Here is a 12190-nt window from a genome sequence, read left to right on the forward strand (position 1 = left end):
TATGGTGAAAGTCATAACTGAGCTATCTTTGAACCAAGGGGAAGAATATGCAGACCTTTGCATTCTATCATAACCAATATCTCACTTTGATAATCACTATCAGTTACCCCAGTGAGCACATTGATTCCTTTATTGGATAGGCTTGATCAACCTAGGACCAATCCCACTGATCCCGGAGGCCGTGGGCCCCAGATCCTTGTTGCAACCCTTTTAGGGTCTTCTCCTTCTTTTAGTGTTAATTCGTTGGGGAAGAGTAAGTCCAGTCCTGTCCTCCTAGAGGTGGCTGCTCTGAGAGAGAGGACTGTGGACCTTCCATTGGATCAATGAAGACTGCTGGCATTGCCTCAGTTTGGAGCAAAGTCTGGGGCTGGCCTCTCATGAAGTTTCCCATCTGATTACTTCGGGGTTTGCCATCTTTAATCAAATTTGGACTTACATTGATTTGCCCAGCGTTTCCCTTTTTTACATTGGGGGTATATAGATGGGCTTCTTTTCCTAAGTTACTTTGGTCTCTATTATTGGAACATTTCTGCTTCATATGACCTAGCTCTCCGCATAGAAAGCAATTTGATCTTATCTCTTTTATCACTTTAGGAGGCTTTAATGTCATAGCCAATATTTTGGCTTTGTGTGTTTCAGTCCCCACCAGTGGACATGCTCGTATAAGTTCTCCAGCTGTAGCTGCCCTTCCTCTGATTGCCTGCATTGCTTGCTGACAGTCTATGTTAGCATTTTCATAAACCAGTTGCAGCAATAAGATATCGATGGCCTATGCATGATTAATTTGTTCTGTAATTGCCTGGGTTGAATTGATAAGTTCAACAAATGGCTCCTGAGGCCCTTGTCCAGCGTTCACAAAGAATCCCTGTTGGACTCCGCCTTCGGGAATTCGGTCCCAAGCCCTGAGAGCACACAAAGACACTTGTGCATAGGCTTTGGGAACAAAACTTAATTGTTGTTGTACATTGACATAGGAACCCCACCCCTGGAGCATAGCAGCTGTTGTGTTTTGCCTGACCAATTGATTCTGGCTGGCTGATTGTTCATACAATTCATCATATTCTGCCTTCCAGAGGAGGTACTGACTGGTCTCTAATGTTGTTTTAGCTAACACTGACCAGTCCTGTGGAGTCATACAGAAGTTGTTTACTATGGCCTCAATTAATCCTTTTGTAAATGGGGTAGCCACTCCATTTTTTCTAATGCTTTTTATTATTTCTTTATAAACATCAAAAGAAATGGGTTCATATACCCAATTGCATTACTAATCTTGAATTACCATAGGGCAGGCCAAGAGCTCCCCATTGAATGCCGCTTGCCTAAGACGGGGCCCCATAGCTGCAGTGCATCCCTTGTGTTTTTCCCAATTTATTGGAAGAAAGTGCTCAGGATAAACCTCCATTTCCTCTTTTGTATCTTTACCTGGTAATTATGGGGCCAAGGGAGGAGGAAGAGGCAGTAAGGTGGGTGATGGTTCGTCCTCCCTTTTTTAGGCTCTGCTGTATAGAGCGAGGCCAAAGCAGCTCTGACTAGGGGCCATACTTTAAAGATGTTACTGGGACCCATTGCCCTTGTGCATGATGTCATTTAAGATTTCTCCCCACTCGTTCCTAGAGCTCTAGGTCTAGCGTGCTTTCTTCTGGGAACCATGGGTTATGGGAAACAAAAGTTTGCATTACGTTCCTTAACTGAGCCTGCAAAACTGAGGCCCTCCTAGCTTTAGGCAGCTGTTTCAATACTTTCATATACTGTTTCTATTGAGCAGATAACTGTTGTCCCATGATGAAACCCTAACTTGAAAATTCCCCCGAACTTGGAAATCCTGAGTGGGCACCAGTGACTTACTGACTGTGCAGCCTCTTCACCTTTCTTTTGGTGGGTTCCGTCGTGATCTGTTGCAGCGTTGCTCACACAGGCCACTGACTGCTGAGTCTGTCCTGCAGGCTCTGGCTGAGCGATGGATGACAGGAGGACTAAGGCACAGGTATTTTGCATGAGAGCAGCTAGGGGACTGTTGGGGAGTGAGTAGCCTCGATAAGCTGGAGCCGCTGGCTTATATTCAGTACAGAAATAACGCCTAAAGCCTAGAGCAAACACAACCTGTGAGTAATTAGTATTATCATTCCCCTTCATAGGGAGCAGTCATGCTCATGGATGAGCAAAGGTAGGTTTTAGGACAACATGAGTAAACAAGCCCATTTAAGATAAATTCCACTAAACTTCCTTGTACCCACTCCTCCCCCTCTGCCTCAGGATAGAACAGCTGCCTTCAGCTTATTCTTCCCCAGAACTATGCAAAACCTTTTGGCCATTCAAGAAGGTTTATATCCTTTCCCTGTAATTTCTCCTACCACTCTGAGTGATCTCCCACATTCCATAAGAGTGATAAGGAAAAATGACTTGGTTTTAGGAAGAGAGAGATATGTATCCTGTAAGACTACATATTTCTTGAGAGCAGAGTTGTGTAATATCTTATTCCATGTCTCCAGTGATTTCCAGATTTCTGGTTTTCATGACAGGATAACATGGTGCTATTGACCAAGGTATGAAGTAACAGAGGAGAGCATGTTTAGGGAGTAAGTAATGGATGAGGTAATGCCATGTTAAGTTAGTTGCTGATGTCTGTGAGACATCTGGGTGGCAGACGGCAGTGACTAGCAGGTAGTGGTTACATGATTATGGGTCTGGAGATTAGGAGAGCAATCAGAGCTAAAGACAAAGAATTGGATGCATTCATGTGATAGGTGAAGCACTTAAGAAGACTGAGCAAAGTGAGGAGAGAACTGAGCTGATGCCATATTCTGGAGATACTGTTCATGGGTAAATGGAGACATAAATTCTGAGAAGGAGACAGAAAAAGTCCTAGCTTTAAAACAATTATCATGGTCAATATCCAACCACATTCCAGTGACTAAAATAGACAGACAACAACCAGTCATGTTTTCTCTTATTTGATTAAGTAAAGATTGCTAATAATTTCTGATATATTGCTTTCTGTTTTTCTACCTTTGGGTAATCAACTGACACCTGTAATCCTATGATTTCTGCCATCTTGGAAACAAAACAAAGATTCTTGATCACTTCATCCTCCTATCTCTGAACACCAGAGCTATCTTCCTTCTGTTTTCTGCCTTTTCCAATCATCCCCAAGCATCTTCCTAGGTGTCTTGGCCCTTCTTCAGCAATTATTTTTTAGTTGTTATCAAAAGAGATTCCTACCTCTGTTGGTTCCTACCTGTATGGATCTATCTTTTAATCCTCATGGACTTATCTGCATTAATAAAAGAGAGCACGTTTACAATGTCTCTTTTACTAATGCAAATGAGTCTATGAGGATTAAAAGATAGATTCATAATAATAAGTTTCAGGAAATTTGCTTTCCTGTTATCTGAAAGATGAAAGCTGCTAATCTTAAGGAAGAAAGAGGAAACTAATATTTCTTACATTTCAGTAGTCGCAAGGCAGTCTGCTGTGTGCTCTTTGTTTATAGGTAATGCCAGCTCTGCAAGGGAGTTATCATGTTTTGACAGATTAGGAAAGGTAACAATTCAGAGGGGTAAACAATAACAGCTAACATTTGCTGAACACCGGTATTGTTCCAAATGCTTAATTTTACTTAATTCTTTCAACATCCTTATGAAATAAGCTGTCGTGTTTTCCCAATGTTATAGTTGAGGAACCAAGGTACAGAGTGATTGAGAAATATTTCCAAGGCCATGAAACTAGGAGCTAAGATTCTACCCTATGTAATGTGTCAGGAAATCACACATTTACATTTCCCTGTATAATTGATTCCAAACGATATAGCTATTAATGGGAGAGTCTGGGGTTTCAGGCCAGTTACAAAAACTGTTCTCTCTAGAACTGATGTAGAGACGGTGGTCCCGTCTTTACTTTTGGAGCTTAGGACATTTTGGAAGGGCAGGGTGATTTTTGAACACATACTGGGGTGTGAATGGGACTGTGGGACATAGGGAAACCTTTGGATAGAGAGCCCTGAGAAATCAGAGGAGTCTCAGACAAACTGAGAGTACAGGGAACAGAAAACCAAATGTTTCTATTTCAGAATTGCTGAATGAATGGGATAGGATTGGATTGTCCTCCTCTACATGCCTTCTCTTTCTCTCTCCTCTTTTTTTTCTGCATGGCAGAGTTTCTTTTTAATTTAGGACCCAGAATTCACAATTCTCTAATTCAACATTATGTATTCTAATTTAACTTCTGTGAGTTAAACTGATGTTCAGTAAATACTTATGGAATAAGCCAGGTTTTGTAACTAGTCTGGAAAGCAAACCACAGTTTTAAGTGATTTACAGAATTTCAAATAGCTGGCTTATAAAAGAACTTCTGAAATATAATATGTGTATAAATGGGAGACTGCCTGTTTATTCACATAGGAATTTCCAAACATGTAGAAGTAAAGTTGCAGGTGATGCAATCCTTTTATTGTTACTTTTGTTACTAATGTTATGAGATTAATTTAGAGTCTTTGGCACGCCATCCTAACTTTGTATTACTGTATCAATGTTCTTGCTTCTAGTTGGATATTTAAAACTTTATTTTTAGAGATACTTATAAAAGCATAGAAAATTTTCTCTTCTCACCAAGGATCAAAGGAACCATTTTATTGGGCATTTTGTAGATTACATTTATCACAGCTGCAGAAATACTCTCAAATGCTATTTATCTGAATAGATATCATTTTAGCTATAACTTTCCTCAAAGCTAGTTTTCCTTGTACTCATACATAGTAGTTATCAAAATTGATATATTACCTCTACTTTTAATTTTTATTATGAAATTAATCAGAACCGGTCAAACATTTTTATAAATATTTCTTCGAAAATAGGAAAATATTTGCTTTTCTAGATTAAGTGCTATCAGGAAAGAACATTTCTGAAAAGGTGCCAGGCTTGGCCTTCTTGTTGGCACCACACATAGTGTTGAGAAGTTAGTTCAAGGTCTGTGTAGAAGGCTGTATTTTTTAAATGCTTGCTTCTATTTGTTTGACAACTTAGATTGGTTCTTTATCTCTTTTCTTTCCCTGCACTTCCTATATGGTGATTGGATTTTCAAACTTTAGTGTGAAAGAGTGTGTATCATATTTTCTTTCAGAGCTATTCACATATAATTCTATATGCATATGCATATACATTCATTTGACATATGGTTTAGGGCCTCTGAGGACTCAAGATTCATGACTTAAAGCCAAATTCAAATAGCTATGAAGCCTTGAGGCCGCATCAGGCCATATAAATCACCTGCTGTGTACTTGATAGCACTTCATTCTTATCTTGTCTTTGTTACTATAGTGATTGCATTTCTCTTTTCTTTAATAAGTAGTGGCCACTCTTTCCCTATCTCTCTTTCCCTTGCATACCAAGCACACAACATAAAACTGAGCCAATTATATTGTACTTAGGAATTGATTAAATAATTGAAGGAATTAAGGGCCATTGGTGTTTTTTTCTGGCTACTGTATACCCAGCACCTAACGCTGTGCTGGCTCATAGGAGGGACTTTGTAAATATTTGCTGTGTAATCTTTGAATGACTTTGTTCTGTTTATTGAAAGTACTAGTTTATATAACTCTTCTGAGACTTCATAGCAAAGTATAATATGTTTTATATCAACTTAATCTTGGATGCAAAAACTTCAGTAGATACTACTAACAGTTCCAACCTTATATCTCAATTAAACCGTTTGTATCTTTATGTCTACTTTCCCTTTTCATCCTACAACCCACCACCCAATGTCTTAGATTCCAAATACTCATCAGCACTTACACGCTCTACAAGATCTCAATTCCATGCCTTTCGTTTCTTGGCTTTTCTCATTCATACCTTTGATAAGGCAACACTAATGTATCAAGTGTTTACCAAGCACCAAGTATTGAGCAAGTTTCTGACCATGCAGATATAGAACTTATTACCCTCCACTGGCCCTCATACAATTTAATTTTCCAAAGGAGGAACTCTGCATAAAAACAGAGCATTATAATATTGTAGTTTAAGTCCTAACAGGGAGGGAAAAAAAACTTAAGACAATACAGGTGAGTTCTTCATACTTTTTCTTGCTCCTGAAGTGTCTATTTCCCATTCTGTCTTCTTCCTCAATAGATGTTAATATTCTGTTTATCCTTCAAGAACCAGCCCAAATCTTTCTTCTTCATTAAGTTTTTCTCAGTTGTTAGTTTTTATTCCACACTCCCTTGCCCATAAATGCCTTTTATTGTGGTTTAGGGCCTCTGAGGACTCAAGATGCATGACTTAAAGACAAACCCAAATTCAAAAGTTATAAGGCCTTCAGTCCGCATCAGGTCATATAAATCACCTGCTCTGTACTTTGATAGCACTTCATTCATATCTTGTCTTTATTATTATAGTGATTGCATTTTACATTTCTCTTACACTGATTGAAGAAATTAGCTTGTTTTAAGTGATAGGGCCACATCACAGTTTTCACTCAGGCTGGCTCCAGGCATGGCACAAGTTCAGAGCTACTGTATAACATGAAGAGACAGTATCAGGTGAAATTAAAAGCAAGCACTCTGCAACAAGTAGATCTGAATTCAAATTCCAGCTTTAACCCCGTCTAGTGGTATGACATTGACAGTTACTTAACTTGTCTAAGCCTTGTTCATTCATCTGTAAAATGGAGGTAAAAGCATTGCAAGCTTTGCGTGTTTGGAATAAGGATAAAATGACACAGGGTACATGTTAAGTGCAGGTCTCCGTATAATTTTTATTGCTTTGTTGCAATCCTGCATTAGACTTTGAATAATTGTGTCTTTTCCGTTTTTGCGCCTTCATGCAGTTCTTTACATATTGTAGGCTTATTGAATGGAAACACTTGTTCTTACTTCGTCATGCCATTCTTCCACCACCCACATGATTCATTTCAGTTGAAGGATCCCAAAGTTTTTTCTTGTGTTGTTCTTTACCTATATGTTGTGGCCTGTTGCCACAGCAACCAAGGCATAGTTGAAAAATCACTCTTCTATTTAACTTCTCTCTTTTGAATTCAGAATGAGGAACAAATGGGTCAATTTGAAGGATTTGTTTGTCTCCTAGTCAAACAAGTGTTTGCTTCATGTGGAAATTCTCTTACTGTTAACTCATTTCTTATATTTTAAAGCATGTTTCCTATTCTTGGGAGAATCTAAATCTTTGTTTAAGTTTGTTTTCTTCTGGATTCCAAATAAATGGTTTTGAAATCAGTATAACATTTTCAGGATTTATTTTTAGCAATAGTTTATTATGTTTAATAGTTAATAGTTTATTACGTAACTATTTATTATGTTTAAAATTATGCTGTGTGTCTCAGGTACATGTGTTGAAGGGTCTAGAGACAGAGTTGCTCATAAGAAGGAGAGAGCTAACCAGACACAATAAGTTAATGTTAATGGACATTAGTGTAACAATGCCCTGAATTATCCTCACCATGCATATTACTTAGAATGTAAAATATTCCTTTTATTTCTAAAATGTTTTAGGCCTAGTAGCTTTGAAACAGCTATAAAAAGTTTCTTTCATCACATTCTTAAAGAAATACTGTTGACAAGTTCAATAATAATAATTGACTTCTCATCCTCAAAAGTGGGCTTCTTCAGTTTACCACTGATTGCAGGAATCAATGGTTTAAGGGATAGAACCACGTCACATTTTTCACTTGGGCTGGCTCCAGGCATAGCACAGGTTCAAGGCTACTGTATAGAATGAAGAGACAGTATCAGGTGAAATTAAAAGCAAGGACTTTGAAACAAGTAAAACCGAATTCAAATAGCAGCTTTAACACCGTCTATGGTGTGACGTTGACAGTTACTTAACTTTTCTAGGCTTTGTTCATTCATCTATAAAATGGAGGTAAAAGCATTACAAACTTGACATGTTTGGAATAAGGATGAGATGAGGCAGAGCACATGTTAAGTGCATGTCTTAGTATAATTTTTATAGACTCAACTCATTGCTGAGGAGGGGTGTTCGTTCTTAGTTAAGAAGCTAGGGAAAGACTGTTATTCAGCTGTCTGAAAAACTGAATTTCAGCTCTCCACTGTGTTACCTAGAATATCTGTCTCATTTTTTTCTGTCTGTAAAACTACAGCATGTTTAGTTTGATCTGTCTACTTCACAGGGATTTAAGAACAGCTGAGCTAACAAATGAGGGGAAAATACCTTTGAACTGTTTAAATGAAAAGTATCACAAAAATAAAAGAGTTCTATTGATACTGTAAACTCAATTCAAACCAAATCTGACATAAACTTATAAGAATACAGGCCTTTGAGACCTTATCCTTTGTGGTAACCTAAGGATACTGAAATCGTTTGCTGATGTGACAGTGCCTAGAAGTATTACTTATCTTACAGGAGAAGCTGCACTGAAAAAATACGTTACCCGACCTTATAGCAGCTTCCTCTTGATGATCTTTTCCATGAAATGGAAGTTCAATGCTGTTCTTAAAATAAGCATTTCCTGTGACAAAGCATTACAAAATGTGCCTCTGCATAAGTGTCATATTTCAAAATACATGCTCCAGGAGTTAAAGAAAACCTTAATCATACAAATATTAAAGATGAAATGTGTGAATATAAAAAATTGAAATTACAGGCAAGTAGTAGACTCCCAGAAATTTAAAGATGTAAAAAGCCTTAGAGATAACCTAATCTTTTTGTCATAGGTGACTTACTGATATTTAAAACAAAAACAAAAGCTTTTCTAAAAGTAAATGTTCAACATATATCTTTGTCACAGATGATGTATTGATTTTTTTCTCAAAAATTGCAAAAAGTAATAATTTAGCCAAATAGGGAGACTGAGAATTTGAAATAGGACTCTAGTTATGTTGAATGAGATAGTTCAATGTCACAACTTTAAATGCCAACAGTTACATGAAAATGTGAATTAGAAGTAGAAATACATTCCTAGGTCTTGATAAGGCCCATAAAGATATTTTGTTTTTAGATTCTGAAATCTGTGATACTCAATTATAAAAATGGGATAAAGTCAGTGGCTCATGCCTGTAATCTCAGCAGTTTGGGAGGCTGAGGCAGGTAGATCACGAGGTCAAGTGTTCAAGACCAGCCTGGACACCATGGTGAAGCCCCTTCTCTATGAAAAATACAAAAATTAGCCAGGCATGGTGACATGTAACTATAGTCTCAGATACTCAGGAGGCTGAGGCAGGAGAATTGCTTGAACCCTGGAGGTGGGGGTTGCAGTGAGCTGAGATACCACCACTGCACTCCAGCCTGGGTGACAGAGCAGGATTCCATCTCAAAAAAAAAAAAAAGGTATAAAGTAAAAGAAAAACACAAAACAGTTTGGAAATATCTGATCAGGGAAACAACAGGGCGATTAAAAATGCCAAAATCAAACATCTAAATTTAGGCCTGGATTATCAGACAGAATGACTGGATTCCCAAATTAATATAATCAGTGAAGAAATATTACGAAAATAAAAAGAAATTGCTTACTAAATCCTTAGTCATTATTTCAAAACTGTAACTTTGCTTTACTCTCAACATAGGATGCCCAGAATTTGATCCTGAGACAGGAAGCCTGTGTTTTTAAAGTCACACTATAGTTTAGAATTTTAATTTCTCATGAACAGAAAAGATAATGACCTGTATTTCGTTTATTCTTTGCAGAAATCTTATCAAATACTTGACCAAAATAGTTTTATTAAAACTGCCGCATGGATATTTAGGTGTCCTGTGCAAAATTAGATGTGAATGTGCATGTGCTGTTTGTATATTTTCTATGTATGTATCTGAAAAGTAAAATTTTATTTTTTTACTTTTTCTAGGGCTGTAATAAAATACAGAATTTTCATAATGTAGTACCTGAAGGTATGAACTTGAGTTTTCTCATTGCCTTAATTTCAAATAATGGAAATTACACATGTGTTGTTACATATCCAGAAAATGGACGTACATTTCATCTCACCAGGACTCTGACTGTAAAGATAGTAGGTAAGCATGATCAGTATCCAGAACACATAACAAGTATGTGATCATCTTATTATGGTTTTTAATAGTTTTTTACACACTAGTACGTAAATAGTATAAGAAAAGAGATTCATATTTTTTGTTTACAGCACTGTCTCTAGAGCCTTCAACCATTCCATGCACATAGTAAGCGTTCAGTAACTCTGGGTCAACTGAATGAATATGCGAATGAATGAATGAAGTAAAGGTAGTTTGGGGAGGGAAGGAAGTACCAGACAGATCTGTGTTCAGATTTTATCACCGCCACTTATTAGAAACATGACTTTGAACCAGGTCTGTGTCTTTATCTGTACTCTACAACTAAAATTGATTAAGAATATTAGAAATAATATCCTTATTGTGTTAATACAGTTTTAGGCAAGCAGTAAGGAATCAGTGAACGGTAGGTAACATTTTTGTCAAAAGAGTGTTTTACGTGGATTAAGTAAACTCTGTGATTCTATATACTGAGACTGCCGTAGCTATTGCTGAAGGTATTTGCTGGCAATAATGTTCAACCATTATTTTGCAGTAAGAGAATCGGGGTAAGAAACGGCCGTTCCTAGACAGACTTGACAAACTCGTAGCAAACCCAGAAGTAAAGAAAAATGGTGTGGATATGTGGCTTTTGGGGATGAGCCCTAGATTCCACTGTGTCCACTGTATTAAAAAAGATGGCATAACTGGGTAATATTTTGTCGTATCCTGTCTTTTAATAGATGGAAACATTAGGCTGGCTGACAGGAAGTAACCTGTTTAGAGACACTCAGTGAGTAACTTGAAGAAGTAATTCTAAATCCCATGTCTATGTTCAGGGCTTTTTCTAATGGTCTGACGTCAGATTGAGTGTAAGTTACCTACAAAAAGGCTTCAATATAGGTCACATAGTATTCAAGCAATGTTGTAATCACTTCTCTTCTTTTTCTGCTTACTTTCTAAATGATGCTTAGCCAGGGATTAATTCATAAGAAAAAAACAGACTGAATTCTAAAAGTATATAACCTTATATTCACCTTGTATTCACCTTGGCAGTTGCTTCTAATATATGTACTTAAATGTACGCATTTTGGGGAAACTGGGAATAACCATACCTGGGCATTGTGATTAATAGATATAAAAATTGACAGACACATCTGGGCATTGGGAGTTACTTTCTCAACTTAAAAGCAATGCAATTTGTTGTTTCAAAGCTGTGAAGTATTGAGTATTTATTATATACCAGTAGCATTTCATTAATAAATATTACTTAGTTTATTTCTCATAATGAAACTGTGATGTGAGTTTTAATTATCCTCATTTTAGAGTTACAAAAACTTAGCTTTTCAAAAATTAGGAAAAATCAAGTAACCTTGCTTTTGCATACTTATATTTATATGGTTAGTATATGACCAAATCAGCATTAGAACTTGGTTATTAAATCTTTGGAGCCCATACTTTGGAAGATAACACTAACAACTCTATTCAATGTGTTATTTTTTTTAAGTTTTGGAGTATTAAATATTATAAAGGGCAGCAATCTCATAAATGAATATTCAACTGAATGAATATTGAATTCAAGAGTCATCAAGTAGAGTAATGTGCCAAACTTAACATCATGACTGTGAATTTTCCATCTATTTACTCATTAATGTAATACTTAACCAGGTTCCATACTAGATACTCTGGGTAATGTGAAGAAATGTAGAGAGAAGAAACAACTGATTAAGGCATGAAAGCAATCAGTTATTATACAGCATAAGACATCTATCTCATGTAAGCTTTGAAAAGCAACACTGGTTAAGCAATCTGACCTGAAACATGGAGGCTACTTAGTATATTTTATTTGTTTCTTTGGAAAGTACAAGCTATTTTTTTTATGCTCAAAATGTGTGACTTTTCTGCACCAAGTAATTCTCACCTTTTCTAAAGACATTAACTGTATGTCCTACATGTTAATTCAATTTGACACCAGCTATCCGGAGTTAGCACAGACCCCACAGGTAAAGGGCTCGTTCCTACAAGACTGCCCCACCCCCTACTTTAGATTCCAGTCACAAGCAGTGGGTTCCCAGGTTACCCACAGTTCTGTCTGAGTTGGCTACAAACTGAGGATTCCTACCACTTCCTCCTCAGGTTCTGTGATTTGCTGTAATGGCTCACAAAACTCAGGAAAACCTTTTACTTACACTTACTGGGTTATTATAGAAGATATTATAAAGGATTCA

At 37.0% G+C, this 12190-nt stretch overlaps 1 protein-coding gene across 4 annotated transcripts in view; it reads left to right on the forward strand.

Moving 5' to 3' along the window:
- Positions 1–12190, forward strand: part of IL1RAP (interleukin 1 receptor accessory protein) — a 154538-nt gene that overhangs the window by 101431 nt on the left and 40917 nt on the right. For all 4 annotated transcript variants that reach the window (XR_004734374.3, XM_078350128.1, XM_008981394.5 and 1 more), the window contains exon 5: positions 9806–9971. Coding sequence is in view for 3 of the 4 variants with exons in the window: in XM_078350128.1 (XP_078206254.1) it covers positions 9806–9971 (166 nt within the window). In the remaining variant the exon portion in view is untranslated. The remainder of the gene's footprint in view (positions 1–9805; positions 9972–12190) is intronic.

The sequence above is a fragment of the Callithrix jacchus genome, chromosome 15 (assembly GCF_049354715.1).
Source record: "Callithrix jacchus isolate 240 chromosome 15, calJac240_pri, whole genome shotgun sequence".
NCBI classification, from domain to species: domain Eukaryota; kingdom Metazoa; phylum Chordata; class Mammalia; order Primates; family Cebidae; genus Callithrix; species Callithrix jacchus.